The following is a 19,176-nucleotide window of genomic DNA, read 5'->3' on the forward strand; positions in this document are numbered from 1 at the left end:
CACATATCTGTGGACTTGTGCGATTCCTGCAGGGGAGAGACCTTTGAGTTGAGTGCAGGCAGCATGTAGAATGGAAGTGTGCCTTACTATTCGTGTGGTAGTAAAGTTATAAAAGTTGTAAAAGGGGATGTGGGTGGTGCTGTGGTTTAAACCACTGTGCTGCTTGGACTTGCTGATCGGTTGGCGGTTTGAATCTCCGTGACGGGGTGAGCTCCTGTTGTTCGGTCCCAGCTCCTGCCTACCTAGAAGTTCAAAAGCACGCAATGCAAGTAGATAAATAGATACAGCTCCGGCAGGAAGGTAAACAGTGTTTCTGCGCGCTGCTCTGGCTTCGCCAGAAGCGGCTTAGTCATGATGGCCACATGACCCGGAAAAAACTGTCTGCGGAAGCGGACTAATGCTGGCACCCTCAGCCTGTAAGGCGAGGTGAGCGCCGCAACCCCAGAGTCGTTCGTGACCGAACTTAACTGTGAGGGGTCCCTTTACCTTTACCTTAAAGTTGTAAAAAGTCTTCTAACATGAAGAATGATATTGCCTTTCAAGTAAACAATGCTTGATTGAGCTTTACTGCTTCCATGAGTGTTTTATTGCCATCGGCCGTGTGCAACTTGATCCTTTCAATGCTTAGGCTGTGCGATTGTCCCTCTTCTATGCAAGGGAGCTAGCATACACACGAGGAAGTGTTGCTGGACCACCCTCGATATTCACAGTTGGAGATCGTAAAATCTTCTTCAAATGTTGCCGGGTATGCTTGCTTGCAGCTCTCTCCTATAAATATTCATTTGTTATTTGGGTCCCACCTCTCCTCCAAGCATCTCGAGGCTGCATACATGTTTGAACACTGCAAATTGCTTCATAAATGCTAAGCTGTAAGCATCTACAGAGTTTCGCGTAGAGCTTTTCCCAGTGACTCAGAGCAAACGGCAGTGATCCAAATCTATTGCTGCCGCTTTTCTTCCGAGAAGGTACTGGAAACTGAAGGTAAGGTAAAGGCAAATGATCCCTGGACAGTTAAGTCCAGTCAAAGGCGGCTATGGGGTGGCGGTGCTCACCTCGCTTCAGGCTGAGGTAGCCGGCATTTGTCTACAGACAGCTTTCTGGGTCATGTAGCCAGCATGGATAAACTGCTTCTGGCGCAATGGCACACTGTGATGGAAACCAGAGTGCATGGAAATGCCGTTTACCTTCCCACCGCAGTGGTCCCTATTTATCTACTTGCATTGGCGTGCTTTCGAACTGCTAGGTTTTCAGGAGCTTGGACAGAGCAATGGCAGCTCACCCTGTTGCACAGATTTGAACTGCCGACCTTCCGATCAGCAAGCCCAAGAGGCTCAGTGATTTAGACCACAGCGCCACCCAAATCAGCCCACTGGTCTGCCTAGCCCAATGCTGAGTTCTCTGCTCCAGCGGCCACTGTGGTGTGGCAAAGCCACCTGCCCAAAACCAGTGCTGATATAGCTTGACTTTGCTGTTCCCCGCTTCATCACCGCAGCCACTGTGCCCCCCCCCCAGCTTCATTCAGGTAAGATGCAGTAACTCTGGTATGTGGAAAGTGACTTTGCCCTAGGACACTAACTGCTATTGGCAAGCAACAACTTTGTCCATGCTCAGACCTGTTCCTTGAGATCCTATTACAACAGAGATGTTGTGGGTTGACCCTATGCATGCAAGCACACATTCTGCTGCTTATCTGGACCCACCCTGTGGTGTATTGGGAAAATGTATCTATCTGTTGCATTCATTGTTGTTGTTGCTTATTAAATTTGTAGACCACCCTTCTTCTGAAGACCACAGGGCAGTTCACAACTGGCAGACCCTCCAGACAGACTCCCAGTATTCCAGATTATTGGTTATACTGGCTGGAACTGATGGGAAACAGCTGAAGGGCCACAGGTTCCCCATGCCTATTCTACAAGATGAGAACAACAAACAAACCTATGGTCACATAAAGCATCCTCAATAAGTCCAAACAATCCACATGAAATCCTTGTCTAGACTCTGTGAAAGGATTTTGTGGAACTGTTACAACTTTTCATGTGGATTGTTTGGACTTTATGAACAGACAGGTGGAATAGACACCATTACATGGATTGACCTTGTGCATGAACTGACTAGAGAATGATCTGATCAACTGGGTCTTCTGCTTTGTTCGTTTGTTTAACTTTATGAGTTACTTCTGTTGAAATTTACAATTGGATACAATGAATAGTATACCTTATTTATCTAAGAACACAGCCGGTTACGTCTCGTGTGTTTATTGTGAATATTCTACAAGATGGTCAGACATGAGGCATGAGAGGCTGAAAGCAGTTTTCTTCCTTGATGTGTCCTCCATACTCTTGTATCTTCCTCTGAATTATGATGTCCTGTGTGAGGATGGCTGAACCTGTCAATATCTGTTTCTCTCAATCTCTCATTTGTCCAGTCCAAAGTTATATTCTCCACATTTACGCACCCATTTGTGAATTTTTTTATTTTGCGATTTTCTAAAAGAAAATTCACCAGCATTCTAGTGTGGATTTCTCCTAATGTCTTATTCAATTTGCCTAATATGCCCAAAATCTTTTGCAAAGTGATTTCTTCTAATATGCTATTTTCAGTAACATACACATTTTTAATCTCTGGGATATGCATTTTTTGTATACAATATTCGGCTGGAGAAGTGCATTGCAACATATGGAGAAGTGGGAATTCTGAAAGATGGTTGCATTTCAATTTATGCATTACCTCTGATAGTGCAAGCCTAAGGCTGTGGTCCTATATTGCCTGGGGAGTTATTCCAGGGACCACAGGATTCTCCAGATCTCTCACATTACAGAGGGGGGGGAGGCACATTCAGAGAAGGAGATCTGACCAAATGTGCCCCTTCTCTCAGGTTCCCAAATGTTCTGCAGGCAGTGCCCCACTGAAATCGGAGCTCAGATGTTGAGCGAAATGAGCAGCTACTAGCCATGATACCTCTGTTTTACTGCCGGAGGCAACAGGCTTCTATATTTAGGTGCTGAGAATTCTACTTTGATGCAACTATATGCTATTCACTAGGAATCCCAGAGGCATCTGACTGAGCACTCTGAGAACAGTATTTTGGACTAATTGGGACGTCTCCTAGATCCAGAAGGGTTCTTCTTATGTCCATAGAGAGACAGGGTGTGCAGATCATGTTCCTTCTCTTTCTCCTTACTCCTCTGCCTGGCTGCTCACCTGCAGAGGATGGTTGCACAGGTAGAGGTCACAAGGAAGAGAAGAAGAGTTTGGATTTGATACCCTGCTTTATCACTACCCAAAGGTGTCTCAAAGCAGCTAACATTCTCCTTTCCCTTCCTCCCCCACAATAAACACTTTGCAAGGTGAGTGGGGCTGAGAGACTTCAGAGAAGTGTGACTAGCACAAGGTCACCCAGCAGCTGCATGTGGAGGAGCGGGGAAGCAAACCCGGTTCACCAGATTACAAGTCCACCGCTCTTACCCACTACACCACACTGGCTCTCAGAGGAGAGGATCAGGAGAGTAAGGAGGCTCCACAGAAATTAGTCCTGGGCCCTCCAGTGGGATGCAGTCTTCAGCAGGTGCTTAATGTTGCCAACCCTTGATGCTGGCACTTCTTTCAAAAAGTGCATTAGAAACAAATTCTAATGCCATTCTTTATATTTTCATAGAATCGTAGAAGGGACCCAAGGTTCATCTAGTCCAATGCAGGGGGCATCTGACTTGCCCATGTATAAGAAAATGCTGTTATCTCAGGAAGCTCAAGTCACTTCTGGCACCACAAGAGAGATGCTGTTCCTTGTGATGGGTTTTGTGCTTTGCTGCAAATAGATATTCTTGTGGAAATCCCTCCCTCCCAGGGTTGCTGGTGTCCGTGTTTGTTTCAGTCTACCGATGTGGCGCACGAAGCACATTGATTGCTTACATGGGAAACATTTCATTTGTGCTTACAGCTGGGAGGTTGGAATGTGCTGCTGTTTGTAGCGGTCAATTCACTTTCAAGTTTTGAGCCTCCCCTGCTTTGCTAAATGACTTGGGTTCACTTCTCCTTCCCTTCCTGTCCCTTTGTTATGTCACAGAGAGTTTCTGTCTATTTGTGAGTCCACACTTCTGGTTAGAGCTCCAAAACACCTAGCATTCAAGGAGAAGTTTAGTCTGTTTTCTTTATATAATTTTTATTTGATTTTACAATTTAATCTTCAACACATTTATCATATTTTTTAAAAAACAAAACAAAACTCCCCACCACCACCCTGTGACTTCCCTCAACTTCCCCTTCAGGTTCTTTAACAATTTGCTAGGTAAAGGTAAAGAGACCCCTGACCATTAGGTCCAGTCATGACCGACTCTGGGGTTGCAGCGCTCATCTCACTTTATTGGCCGAGGGAGCCAGCGTACAGCTTCCGGGTCATGTGGCCAGCATGACTAAGCCGCTTCTGGCGAACCAGAGCAGCACACGGAAACACTGTTTACCTTCCCACCAGAGCGGTACCTATTTATCTACTTGCACTTTGATGTGCTTTCGAACTGCTAGGTTGGCAGGAGCAGCAACTGAGCAACGGGAGCTCACCCTGTCACGGGGATTCAAACTGCCAGCCTTCTGATCAGCAAGCTCTAGGCTCTGTGGTTTAACCCACAGCGGCACCTGCATCCCTAACAATTTGCTACTTCTGCTTAATTTTTCTATCTTACTTTTCGTCTTTTAATCAAATGCTCTTATATTCATATCATTCTTAAACCAGATTTTCTTCAAATTACATCTTACATTTCATTAATTTCCATATTGTTATCTCTTAACCTTTACACTTGTCTTCTTAGTTGTATGTATTTACTCGAACCCAGCTAGTAAGTCCATTTCTTTCCAGTATTTCTGTAAATACAGCACGTACGGTTCCCAGTCTTTTTTAAAGTCCTCTATTGTCATTGTCTCTGAGTCTTCCCGTGAGTTTTGCCATTTCTGCATATTCCATAAGTTTGACTTTAGTTTAGTCTGTTTTCATGACTTTCCCCCAACTATTAAATTCCACATTATATTTGAGCTTTCGTGTGATGTCAAAGCAACTTCTGGAACTTCATTGGAGAATTTTAAACAAAGGTTTAAAATCCATATGCCAGAGATTCTTTAGCTGTGGTCGCTGCATTGCAGGAGGTTCAACTAGATTACTATGGGGTGCCTTCCAGCTCTATAGCACAGGTGGCCCTGTGGTCTAAACCACTGAGGCTCTTGGGCTTGCTGATCAGAAGGTTGGTGGTTTGAATCCCCGTGATGGAGTGAGCTCCCATTGCTCTGTCCCAGCTCCTGCCAACCTAGCAAGTAGAAAGCACACCAATGCAAGTAGATAAATAGGTACCACTGTGGCGGGAAGGTAAACACCATTTCCGTGTGCTCTGATTTCCGTCACGGTGTTCTATTGTGCCAAAAGTGGTCTAGTCCTGATGGCCACATGACCCGGAAAGCTGTTTCGGACAAACGTCAGCTCCCTCGGTCTGAAGCGAGATGTGCGCCGCAACCCCATAGTCGCCTTTGATTGGCCTTAATTGTCTTCTACCTTTTACCTTTATAGCACAAGTTTAGTACTCATTTCCATGTTATTTGCTTCCAGAAAACAGCTCTTTGCAAATAATACAGAAATGAGTGCTTAATATGCATTATGTTCCACTATAGTTTCGGATGTGGTGTTTACCTTGTGTGAGAGCTCAAATATAATGTGGAAATTTACAGTTAGGGAGATGCCATGAGAATAAAGCCTTAGAGAGCACATGAGAACTCACCTGCCCTATTCCTCTTAATCATTGCACTATGGAAATGAAAAGAGACCCTGGTGCATTTAACCACAGCACATCCCAGCTCTAGAGCCTGGGACCTGTTCCAGCTAACACAATTTCATTTTCTCCATAGCCAAGTCCCCAGTGTGTTTTTACCTGAAACTATTCCTAACTCCTCCCCCCCACAAACAGATGGCACAGCAGATAAAATGAAACATGCCGAAATAATGTTTTGCTACCTGTCTTGGTGAAGCACGGGAAACTGCAAAATTTAACGAAGGGGAAAGGGAGGTTGACTGCTGTTGGGAGTGCAGCTATTATTACCAGCTCCAGAGATGGGGGAGAAGTCGATTTTATTTTGCCCATAAAGGCTCACCTACCTGGTTTGCAATTTCCAAAATGGTATGAGAACAGGAACGCAGCCATCCTTTGAAATGAATTTTGCGACGCAGTTCTGCAGACAAATAATGCATACCAAGAAATGCATATATTAGAATAAAGTGTATATAAGAATGCTGTCTCTGCTTCCTATGTCACCTGTAAAAGGCCTCTGTAAATATCCCCCCGGAAATTTACAATGTGCAATTGATTGTTTGCTCTTCCTGCTCTGTTCTTGTTTGGTTGTTTGTGATTTAGAGCATTTGTACCTCAATCTTCAGCCATAAAGGCTGCCAGAGCAACTTGCAGATAATCAAAACAAGACAGTTCCTACCCACACATGGCGTAACGGTTGGAGCATTGGACCATCATGACCTTGGAGACCAGGGTTCAAATCCCCACTCAGCCTTGAAGCTCATTGGGTGACCATGCGCCAGTTGCCATCTGTCAGCCTAGCCTACCTCACAGGTTTGCTGTGAGGCTGAAATGGGGAGGGGTAGAACCATGTACACCACCTTGAAATAAAAGGTGGTACAGTGGTGCCTCAGGTTACATATGCTTCAGGTTACAGACTCCGCTAACCCAGAAATAGTGCTTCAGGTTAAGAACTTTGCTTCAGGATGAGAACAGAAATCATGTTCTGGCGGCGCGGCGGCAGCAGGAGGCCCCATTAGCTAAAGTGGTGCTTCAGGTTAAGAACAGTTTCAGGTTAAGAACAGACCTCCAGACAAATTAAGTACTTAACCCGAGGTATCACTGTATATAAATGTACTAAAAACTACATAAGAGTGTGGGCTGCATCCTCTTTAGTATTACTAAAGTGTTACTGTACTGAATAGATCACCTTCAGCAATATCAGAGAAGGATCTTACAAGGAGTTCCCTCTTGTGTTGATATAGAATCTTAGAGCCATTGGTTCCAGTTCTACCCTCCAGAGCAGGAGAAAACAAGTATATTCCCTCTTCCATGTGACAGCCCTTAAGATAGCTATCATATCTCCTCTCAGTCTCCTCTTTTCCAGGCTAAACAAACCCAGCTCCTTCAACTGTTCCTCATAAGGCTTAGTTTCCAGTCCCTTGATCATCTTGGTTGCCCTCCTCTGCACACATTCCAGCTTGTCAATATCCTTCTTAAACTGAGGTTCCCAGAACTGGACACAGTATTCTGGAAACGAACTGGAAAATGATGCCTTATGAGGAACGGCTAAGGATCCCAGAACTGGAAACGATGCCTTATGAGGAACTGCTAAGGGAGCTGGGCATGTTTAGCCTGGAGAAGAGGAGGTTAAGGGGTGATATGATAGCCATGTTCAAATATATAAAAGGATGTCACATAGAGGAGGGAGAAAGGTTGTTTTCTGCTGCTCCAGAGAAGCGGACACGGAGCAATGGTTCCAAACTACAAGAAAGAAGATTCCACCTAAACATTAGGAAGAACTTCCTGACAGTAAGAGCTGTTCGACAGTGGAATTTGCTGCCAAGGAGTGTGGTGGAGTCTCCTTCTTTGGAGGTCTTTAAGCAGAGGCTTGACAACCATATGTCAGGAGTGCTCTGATGGTGTTTCCTGCTTGGCAGGGGGTTGGACTCGATGGCCCTTCTGGTCTCTTCCAACTCTATGATTCTATGATTCTATTCCAGATGTAATCTCACCAAGGCAGAATAGAGTGGTATCATTGCTTCCTTTGATCTGGACACTATACTTCAGTTGATGCAGCCTAGAACAGCATTAGCTTCTTTTGCCGCTTCATCACACTGTTGACTCATGTAAAGCTTGTGGTCCACCAAGATCCCTAGATCCTTTTCACATGTACTACTAGTAAGCCAGGTGCCCCCCATCCTATATTTGTGCATCTGGTTCTTCCTGCTTAAGTATAAATCCTTACATTTGTCCCTGTTGAAATTCATTTTGTTAGGTTAAGGTAATTTTGAATTCTGATTCTGTCTTCTGTGGCATTAGCTACCCCTCCCAGCTCGGTGTCATGACAGAAGCACAGTATGGTTTTGTCTGGTCAGGAACTCTGCCACTATCCACAAGAACCTAGGATCTCTTTGGTGTCAATTCACCATCCATACCCCCAACAGTGCCCAAACTGGGGGAAAAGGAATTGTCTAAAGCCCTTAGCATTTTTGATCTCCCTATTCAAGATCTCTCAGCTGTGGCAAGCCTTGCAGTATTCTGGAACCTGGGGAAACATTAATCATAGCTGGGAGTTAAAGAAATTACTCATGTCATGCAGGCCTTGCCTTCTTCCGATGGAGAACAGAAAATGAGCAGCTCAACAATAGGGTGAAATAAATGTTTGCTAACCCCGGTGATTGCTTGGGCTAAAAATAAGCCACCGGCACAGGGATCAGCCAGGTTCCACAGCATCTTATGAGCAATGAAAGTGGTAAATTGCTTACATCCAGCTGTGGCTTTGCGTTTCTTTCAATGAAAATTGGATTCTGGTCTTGGCAGAGTGAGACCCAAATCAGCAGCCAGTTAGCTTGCAAAAGGCAACATATAAAGGTTGTTTATTGGATTTATTGTACACTTTCATGCTCCAACTTTCCTTTGCCATGGAGCTGCAGGTCTGGACCAGCTTGACCATTATGCAGAATACAGTGACTTCATTGGATGCAGATATCAGACCCTCCAGGTGTCCCCGTTTCCCAGTGACAGTCCTGGATTTATAGAAGCTGCCCCAGTTTCTGAATTGATCCTGGAATGTCTTGCTTTTCCTTAAGTCCAGTTGGTGCTCATCTTGCTTTACAGGCCAAGGGAGCCGGTGTTTGTCCGCTCCGTGGACAGTTTTCTGGGTCATGTGGCCAGCATGACTAAGCTGCTTCTGGCGCAATGGAGCACCAACACCAGAGCAGCACACGGAAACACAATTTACCTTCCCACCAGAGCATTACCTATTTATCTACTTGCACTTTTAGACGTGCTTTCAAACTGCTAGGTTGGCAGGAGCTGGGACCCAGCAACAGGAGCGCACCTCATTGTGGGGATTCAAACTGCCAACCTTTTGATCAGCAAGCCCAGGGCTCAGCGGTTTAGACCACAGTGTCACCCGCACCCCTTAGGGTGTCCCTATTTTCATCAGAGAAATGTTGGAGGGTATGGAGTCATGTGACCCCCTGAGCCAAGGAGGTAACTAACTATGCAACCTTTAGAAGACATCTGAAGGAAGCCCTGTATAGGGAAGCTTTTTTAATGTTTAATGTTTTATTATGTTTTTATATATGCCGGAAGCTGCCCAGAGTGACTGGAGCAACCCAGTCAGATTTGTGGGGTGTTGTTGTTGTTGTTGTTGTTGTTGTTGTTGTTGTTGTTGTTATTATTATTATTATTATTATTATTATTATTATTATTATTATATATGACATCCCTGTTTTCATTGGAGAAATGCTGGAGCAGTGCAAAAAAGCAGCAGCCAATTCCCTCCAATATTTAAAATCTGATGGTATATTGCCATTGACCGTGGATATTCTACTTTGGATTTATCAGCAGCTATGAGCCACAAGGGACGTGGGTGGTGCTGTGAGTTAAACCTCTGTGCCGCTTGGGCTTGCTGATTGAAAGGTTGGCGGTTCGAATCCCTGTGACAGGGTGAGCTCCCGTTGCTCTGTCCCAGATCCTGCGAACCTAGCAGTTCAAAAGCATGCGGTGCAAGTAGATAAATAGGTACTGCTCTGGCGGGAAGGTAAACAGCATTTCCGTGCGCTGCGCTGGTTTCGCCCAAAGCGGCTTAGTAATGCTGGCCACATGACCCGGGAAAACTGTCTGCGGAAGCAAACAAACTCCGGCTCCCTCGGCTTTCAAAGCAAGATGAGCGCCGCAACCCCAGAGTCATTTGTGACTGGACTTAATTGTCAGGGGTCCCTTTACCTATGAGCCACAAATAACTTCCAGAAAGGGAAGAGTCCAAGCTGCTGGGCTGTGGAAGTCCATGCTTGAGAACTGTGTGTGTGTGTGTACGAAATAAATAAATAACATGCCTTATCTCTCTGCTCCGCTCACTTTTTCAAACACTTTATTGTAAGCGAGCATGTCTTTGCTCATGACTCACAGTTGCCCTTTATTTCTGAAGCAGCATATCATTATTTTGGTCCTCTCCGAATCTGACTTCATTGATTTTTGTGCTAGCGGGAGAGCGAGGGAGAAAGAGTGAGAAATATTCCGTTCTGTGGGACAATATTTCATAAGCAGAACGGAGAGGGGGACGGCTTTTCTTCTTTCTTTCTAAAGGTTCTATTATTATTTTTTCCACCGGCAAACAAATCCCAGCTTCATAGCTGGAAACCTAATGCAACACAGTGCCTGACAAATATATTATGAAGCCTTGCATATTTTCTAAGCAAGACAGCAAATTCTTTCTCTCGCTCTCCTGTTTTTGAGCCATGGTCTCGTTCCATGGGGTGCTTTGTTTTGCTGCGGCATCGCCCCTGATGATGATGATTATTTGGGAAAGGATTTGGTAACAGAAGCAGGCAAGTGTAACCAAAATAGTGAGGCTGGGTTATATTTTTTTGCTGAAGAATAACACTGGGAAGATTGATCAGCAGTCAGGTCAGTAAACAGGTTTGCTCTTTGTCGCTTGTAATGTATGGTGGTGTTCTTAATGCAAACGATACTGTGTGTTTCTCATTTTGTTCTCTAGTTCTTGTCATGTGTCGGTGGGATTTGCAAGGCTTGCACATACCATCATTTGATCTCACTAATGCTTGGTGACTGGGCCAAACCACACACACAGGGCATCTATCATGTATCTATCCCGTTTGGTGTGGTTTTTAGGAGTTTAATACTTATCATTAGGTAAGGGTAAAGGGACCCCTGACCATTAGGTCCAGTCGTGGCCGACTCTGGGGTTGCGGCACTCATCTCGCTTTATTGGCCGAGGGAGCTGGCGTACAGCTTCCTGGTCATGTGGCCAGCATGACTAAGCCGCTTCTGGCAAACCAGAGCAGCACACGGAAACGCCTTTTACCTTCCCACTGGAGCGGTACCTATTTATCTACTTGCACTTTGACGTGCTTTCGAACTGCTAGGTTGCCAGGAGCTGGGACTGAGCAACGGGAGCTCATCCCATTGAGGGGAATCGAACCGCCAACCTTCTGATCGGCAAGCCCTAGGCTCTGTGGTTTAACCCACAGCGCCACCCGCGTCCCCAGTACTTATCATTAGAGACTTTCAAACAAAGGTCAGGGATTCTTGAGCTGTGGTTCTTGCATGGCAGAGGGTTGGACTAGATACTCTTGGGGTCCCTTCCGCCTCTACAATTCTATTGACGTTTTAAAGCATGGGTCTTCAGGCATAGGTCAGACCCACTGGGGGCCACAAAGCCACACCAGGTGAGTCGCAGATTCGCCATGTTTGATTACAGCTTGGGTTGATCAGATTACCACTCAGCTGAACCTCTGCACAAGGCTGGTGAGTTTTCCATTTGCTCACCCCATGCTCACCTTTAAATACATGAAATGCAAAGCTGCACAATGTGTGAAGGGGACACATTCAATTTTGCTTGTACAGGTGATCTGATCCATCTTCAGCAGGTGTTTCCTTACTGTAAGGCCCATTTTTAAGGTGCTGGTTTTAACCTTTAAAGCCCTATACGGTCTAGGACCCTCGTACCTATGGGACCGCCTCTCCTGGTATGTCCCATGGAGGACCTTACGGTCTTCAAAGAAAAACATCTTGGAGGTCCCAGGCCACAGGGAGGTTAGGCTGGCCTCAACCAGAGCCAGGGCTTTTTCGGCTGTAGCTACGATCTGGTGGAATGCTCTGTCACAAGAGACTAGGACTCTGCGGGACTTGACATCTTTCCGCAGGGCCTGCAAGACAGAGCTGTTCCACCAGGCCTTTGGCCAGGGCACAGCCTGACTCCCTCCTTTGGCAATCTTTATAGAACTCTAGCCCAATGGTTGCCATTAATTTGATTTGAATTAATTTTATAATGAAATGATTTTAGAATGTTGTATTATTTTATTGTTGCTAGCTGCCCTGAGCCCGGCTTCGGCTGGGGAGGGCGGGATATAAATAAAAATATATTATTATTATTATTGGCTTTTGATAAACTTCTGCTGTGCATCTCCATCTTTTCCCATCTGCTCAACCAACTTCTCCCTTTCTCACCTGCTCTTTAGGTGATGACCTGAAAACATCATGTCGGAGGTCCAGGGAACTGTCGACTTTTCTGTGGAGCTGCACAAATTCCATAATGTGGATCTCTTCCAGAGAGGGTGAGTCAATAGATTTCTGTAAATGTATCCGTGCATAAGAAAGTCGCAGGTGCTTTGAAGTGAATCAGATGTCCACGTTATGAGGGAAAGTCCCTCTTCTTACAAGTTGCTTCAGAGAAACAAGCCATGGGGATCATGCTCATGCCTGAGTTGTGGACTTCTGGCTGACCATGGGAAAAGTTGAATTAGATCATCCTTTGCCAGCCTGTTGTCCTCCAGATATTTTGGACTACAACGCCCATCATCTCTGACCATTGACCACCCTGGCTGATGATGGGAATTGTAGTCTAGAACATCTGGAAGGCACCAGATGGTGGGACATCACCTGTGGAATCCTCTTCCTAGGAGACTTGTCTGAATTTTGTGGTGCTAAAGTAACTGTATACAGTACAAATGCATATACTGGGGTAAAGCATGCGTTTAAATGCATATAATAGTGAAACTAACACACAAAAGGCATTATATAAGAGGAAATTGTTTAGCAAAAATGTGCTTATCATAAAGAATTGCATGCAAATAGATATGTATATATTAGGGAAATGCTTCTTCATGAGGATTTGTTAAATGAAATATAATCACAAACTGAGGTGGAAATGTGGAGAACTGACTTTAAGGCTGGAAAAAAATGAGAAACTGAAAAAACTAAAATTGACAGCTTTAAGCTTATCCCTAGAGTATATATAGCATTGCAGCCTTATGCAATTACTGCAATACCATATTTCAAAGGCTGAAATAGGAATCACCCCTTGTTTATGACCCTGTCCTGTTTGGAGGACATTCGGGGGGGGGGGAATGCATGAAATAATTTGCATACTCAATCAGTGTTTACAACAGTCAAAAGCAGACACTGGAAAATTTGGAGTGGCATGTTCAAAATATATTGTCTTTTTGAAAGTAAGTAAGTATTTGTGTGTGTGTGTGTGTGTGTGTGTTTGTGTATGGGGAAATATACTGAGACCTAAAGGTCAAGCATATATAATGCAATTTTTGAAAGAAATGCACATTTGAAGGTTTCTTCTCCTCATTGAAATTCACCCCCATCACCTATGATTTAATCAGCGGAGACAGCTGAGTCTCTACCAAAATTAGTTTAAAGTTTCTGACATTCTTTAATAAACTTGGAAACTGAATTATCCAGATTCAGCAGAGATCAATTAATTGATTTGCCTGCTTATGCCAGGTCTTCATTCCCTCCAACTTATTCTTATGCCACTCAAAATAATTGACAAATTTGGTGTGTATATTTGTAAACATAAAAAGAGATAGCAGAGTATGGAGGGGAGGAAAATGTAAAGCAGAGGCAACTGAGAGAAAGAGTGGGAGGTTCCAGCAATCATAGAATCATAGAACTGATTTAAATTTGTTTTGAATATTGTACTTCAGAGCATAATAATATACATAAGATAAGCTGGCTGAATGAATGGCCCATCTCATAGTGGCTGATAAGATGCCCATTAGAAGAGCACAAGCAGGACCAGAATTGGGTCCTCCAGAACCCTAGGAGAGTGACCAAATAAACTATCTATAGAATGAAAAAAACACACAAAGGCCTGAGAGAATTGCCATTGCATTTACGAACCAAGAAAGCTGTGTTATATCATGTTAGATCATTGGTCTGTCAAGCCCAGGCCTGGGGGAACTTTTCCAGCTTGAGTGACACCTTCCTTTCAGTGGCAGGTGGAACAACTAATCCAAATTGTACCTTTGCATGGTAGGATAGTTTCTACACAGATTCACACCTTCTCTATCCTTCATCCAGGCTAGTGAGTGTCATTGTCAGAGTTCAGGGATGGATTATAACCAGGCAAAAATACTCCAGGTGTTTCTGAAGCAGGACCAGTGAGGGGCATTGTATGGGGAGAGAGGTTGTGGCATGAGAAGAGTCCAGCAGGCCAGGTAAAGAGGTTTAAATTTGGCCCACAAGCCTGAGGCTCTCCATCCTTGATCTAGTCAACTCATGCTCTCCAGATCTTTCAGACTACATCTGCCATCAGCCAGAGAGAGAGCCCTGGACAATAGGAATTGTAGACCAAAACAACTAGAAAGCAACAGATTGAGAAAGGTTGTTTTGGTTGTCTATAGAGGCATTCCGGTGTCCCAGTCCAGGATCTCCTGAACCCTAAAGAGGATCTTGTAAATTTAAAGCAAAGCAGGATTGGGTCTTGGACATTCTGAATGCAAGGCAAGATGGTTATGGCTTTCCTCCGTATATCACTTAAAGTGGATTTGAAGGTTCCTGTTTGGCTCAAATATGGAAGAAATGCTGAAGTAAGGGAGAAAAAGATCCTACTAGTAAAAAAATTCAAAAAGATCCTTGACACTGTAGGGTTTTTTTTTGGGGGGGGGAGATGTCTTTTTTAATGGCTTTTTGTTCTGGAGTTGAAATGTGTAACACTTAAGAGGGGGAAACAGAGCACTTTAATTACTAAAAGAGCTCGCTGCTAAGGCACTAGGTGATTAAATGCAAGTCAATCCTTTCATCAGTCTACATCCAATTTTGGTGTTCAATATATAGCCATTAATCTGCGGGCAAGATGTATGTCTTTATTCCTTGGCAGCACAATTGCATTCCCCCCCCCACCTCTGATAGCAAAAGCTTGCAAAAATGAATCGTGTGTTATACTGTAGCATAATCATCTCTCTGTGCATAATGTATTTTATGATGATGTCCACAAACAAGCAGGATGTTGGCTTCTAATAGAATTGGAAATGTAACCATAGCGGGAGATAGTTGCTGTCAGGCAACAAGAACAATAGTAATAACGTTGGGGACAGGAAATGTATACTCTTGAGATTCTCATGCTCTGAGCATTTTACCAGTCACCAAAAAATATCTGCATGATACGATGCATGGTTTCTTTACCCCAAAAGGAGATGCTATGAAATGGTGTACAACTCATGGTGAGCCGCCAAGCCAAGCATAGCGCCACCCCCTCCACAGCCAAGAATAGCAACTGAGCAGGATTAAGAAAAAAACACACAATTTGAGATAGCAGAGATCATGCATCTAGCACTAATAATGTCAACATTGCAAAAGAAAGCTTACAGAATCTACACTGTAGAGGATGGATAGAGAAGCTGTGGTCCTCCAGATACTCTTGGTCAACTCCTGCCATCACCCCTCACCATTGAAGAAGAAGAAGAGTTTGGATTTGATATCCCGCCTTTCACTCCCTTTAAGGAGTGTCAAAGCGGCTAACATTCTCCTTTCCCTTCCTCCCCCACAACAAACACTCTGTGAGGTGAGCGGGGCTGAGAGACTTCAAAGAAGTGTGACTGGCCCAAGGTCACCCAGCAGCTGCATGTGGAGGAGAGGGGAATCGAACCCGATTCCCCAGATTACGAGACTACCACTCTTAACCACTACACCACACTGGCCACTCCAGTGTGTCTACACTCCACTGGCCACCATTGGTCATGGTGGCTGGGACTAGGAATGCCAGAGAAATAAAATGGGAGCAAAAAATGATGTCTGGAACGGCAATCAATGGAGCAGTTATGAATAATAATTACTGTTGATACTTTCAGTCTGAAAAATATATGTAATTGACAATTTCCACCCCCCCCCCATTTGTGGTGTGTTTCATTTGCCTGTAAATCAATGGGGTGGGATAACATAATGATAGTGTAATTTACGTAATTTAATTTCACCGCAGCAGACAGGGAGATAAAAAACTTACTTTCGGGGTGGAATTGCAGTGGAATGGAAGCGGTGCTCCATGTGATGACTACAGGGTGGAATGGGGAATGATGTTGTCTTAACATCTGCACTTAGGGATGATGGGGGTTAGATTCCAACAACATCTGGAGGGGGACAGATTCCCGTTTGCTGCTTTACAGTGCTGGGGTGATATGAGAACTCTGCAGCAGAATCCAACTGTTACCAGCTCTCAGTGAATGCAAGGAATCCTCTGCTCTTCCCTCCAGAGGAACAATTATATAATAATTGCTAAATGGTACCATAATCTGGCAACTTGGGAGAACTGGAGTCCCTGGAGACAGTCTCAACAACGCTGCTTGCCACATTATATGATACTCACCTGTTTTATTCCATCAGATTTCTCCTTTATAGCATCTCTCCTCGTCTTGTTTTCAGTTTATGCTACTTTTGAAAAAGATATATTGATTTTTGGAAGTGCATTTCCCACATCTGAGCATTGATATAAAGCAGGGTGTTGGAATTCATTGCAATAGGAAGCTGCTGTGTTTAGATTCAGTTGTGGTTTCTCTCATTTCCTCATTTTCCCAATCTTAAGCTGAGTTCTCCACATTAGTTGGCTATTAATAAAGAAAGTTCTCATGAGAATTTCTCAGCAAATTTCTCCTAGCATGCACATTCTTATACACAATTTTGCCTATCGTACACATTTTTTTTGCAAAACAATTTCCCTAATAAAATAATTTTCTGTCAAATTTTCACTGATACATGCAAATTGTACCTTAGTATATGCATTTTTAGCTGGGGAACTGCATTGCAAAATCCAGACACATGCCAATTTTGAAAGATGCCTTGTTTTTCAGTTTGCTTGTTGTTTCAGGAATTGTGAATTAGGTAAGCTCATTTTTAAAAGCAAAATGAATCAAATTCTCCCCCACATCCCTATTCCGTGCATCACAAGGACTAATTTAGAACCCATATTTGGGCACCCTAGCGCAAGGAGCATCCACTGAAGTTTGCTGTGCAGTTTGGAATAGGAGCAGAGTTCTTGAAGCAAACCTCACATAGGGACAACTCCCTTCATCAGTCACAGAAAGGCTTTCTGTAAATCACAACTGAGTCACATTGGCAAAGGAATGTTGGAAGGCATCTATCACATGGTGCAACAGACGTCGTCAGTCTCCTCGGCTGTCAGTCTGGCATTTCTTGTCGGCACTAAATGTACTTTTGAAGTATTTACTCTGCTTGCGTGGAAGGGAGAAAAATAGCCTTGGATTGCACAATTGCCAGCATTCTGGTCAGAACAACAGGTAAACTTGGGTGAATTCCAACAATCGCCTTAAGGAGATTTCAAATAACAATTGGGCTTTTAAAAAGAAATATAAAGGCTGATTTCCGAAGAATTGATGCTTTTGAATTCTGGTGCTGGAGGAGACTCCTGAGAGTCCCATGGACTGCAAGAAGATCAAACCTCTCCATTCTGAAGGAAATCAGCCCTGAGTGCTCACTGGAAGGACAAATCCTCAAGCTGAGGCTCCAAGACATTGGCCACCTCATGAGAAGGGAAGACTCCCTGGAAAAGACCCTGGTGTTGGGAAAGATGGAGGGCACAAGGAGAAGTGGACGACAGAGGACGAGATCGTTGGAAAGTGTTCTCAAAGCTACCAACATTATTTTGACCAAACTGCGGGAGGCAGTGGAAGACAGGAGTGCCTGGCATGCTCTGGTCCATGGGGTCACAAAGAGTCGGACATGACTAAATGACTAAACAACAACAACAGCAACATAACTGAGCTCTAGATCTCACCAATATTGCTGAATTCTTATGTTGAGAACAGAATTTCCTATATTCCCCAAAACTAACTGAGTCTTTTGCTCAGAGCTTCTAACTCCTTTGAGAGTTATTTATTGTTATTTATTAAATATATATACAGTGGTACCTCAGGTTAAGTACTTAATTCGTTCCGGAGCTCCATTCTTAACCTGAAACTGTTCTTAACCTGAAGCAACACTTTAGGTAATGGGGCCTCCTGCTGCCGCCGCGCCGCCAGAGCACAGTTTCTGTTCTCATCCTGAAGCAAAGTTCTTAACCTGAAGCACTATTTCTGGGTTAGCAGAGCCTGTAACCTGAAGCGTATGTAACCTGAAGCATATGTAACCTGAGGTACCACTGTACTGCTCTTCATCCAAAGATCACAGGGTGGTCCACAACATAAAAACACAAACTGAGAAGACAAAATATACGCTCAAACAAAAATGAACCAATAACCCCCCCTTCTGCAAACACATTTAAAAGGCCGTAGACTATTTAATCAGTTCAAGGCTTAGTTATAGAGAAGGTTTTTTTGCCTGGCACCAAAAGATAGGTAATGAAAGCTGCAGCAGAGCCTCCTCAAGGAGAGCATTCCAGTGACAGGGTGCCCTTGCAGAAAAGGCCTTTCCTCACGTTGCTGCCTTCTGGGCCTCTCGTGGAAAGAACACACATAGAAGGGCATCAGATGATGATCTCAGGGTCCAGGTCAGTTCATACAGCTCCACATCATGAGAATGTAACGAGAGCGCTACTGGATCAGGCCAAAGACACATTTAGTTCAGCATCCTGTTGTGATTCAAGGACTTTCCACCCGCTTGGGGATAAGAAAGACACATGGACACAGTATATTAGGTTAATGGGCTAAAAAAAGGCCACAACTTTATTGATTACAGCATCTGAGAAGTATTGGCTTAGGTATTGGATAAAACAACAGAGCGTGACTCCACCCCCTCAGGGAGGGGTGAGTCTAACAAGGGTTAACCACCAGTGGAAGGAGCCTGTTGATGCAAATACAACTGAAAGCTCCCCCTGATGTCACCAGGGGTCGTGCCATGGCCCTAGCCACCAGCAAGGGCATCAGACAGGATCCATGACCTCCGGATTCCTTTAACGGAATACCCATAAAGTGGAGGGGTAGGCGATGGCCACACCCTGTCCTCCAATACACAAACATATTCCAGTGCCTAACCGCCAATACCCAAAACTTGTGACGATTTGCTATGAGGTAGGCGGAAAACCAAGTGGCCGGTGCCAATTTGCCAGTTGGATAAAAATTCCTACCAGGCGCCTTGGACAACCAAGGCAGCCAACCACAAGTCCATAGCAATGTCAAGAACCAAGCAATGAACTAAAGGG

General features: G+C 44.3%; 1 protein-coding gene and 2 long non-coding RNA genes across 3 annotated transcripts in view; 1 reads left to right on the forward strand and 2 right to left on the reverse strand.

Moving 5' to 3' along the window:
• Window positions 1-2,683: 2,683 nt before the first annotated feature.
• On the reverse strand, window positions 2,684-15,480 carry LOC309374217. Its single transcript, XR_014170406.1, has 4 exons — window positions 15,396-15,480; window positions 12,243-12,365; window positions 6,131-6,204; window positions 2,684-4,115 (listed from the first exon to the last, which is right to left on the reverse strand). It is a non-coding gene; the product is annotated as an uncharacterized lncRNA (long non-coding RNA).
• The window catches only part of FAM135B (family with sequence similarity 135 member B), an 86,432-nt gene continuing 79,506 nt past the window's right edge, over window positions 12,251-19,176 (forward strand). Inside the window, exon 1 of the mRNA XM_081918650.1 lies at window positions 12,251-12,349. Within this exon, the coding sequence (XP_081774776.1) occupies window positions 12,273-12,349 (77 nt within the window). The 5' untranslated portion in view covers window positions 12,251-12,272. The remainder of the gene's footprint in view (window positions 12,350-19,176) is intronic.
• LOC309374220 lies at window positions 15,756-17,105 on the reverse strand. Its single transcript, XR_014170411.1, has 4 exons — window positions 16,789-17,105; window positions 16,390-16,451; window positions 16,030-16,153; window positions 15,756-15,779 (listed from the first exon to the last, which is right to left on the reverse strand). It is a non-coding gene; the product is annotated as an uncharacterized lncRNA (long non-coding RNA).

The sequence above is a fragment of the Podarcis melisellensis genome, assembly GCF_964234715.1.
Source record: "Podarcis melisellensis genome assembly, chromosome: 7".
NCBI classification, from domain to species: domain Eukaryota; kingdom Metazoa; phylum Chordata; class Lepidosauria; order Squamata; family Lacertidae; genus Podarcis; species Podarcis melisellensis.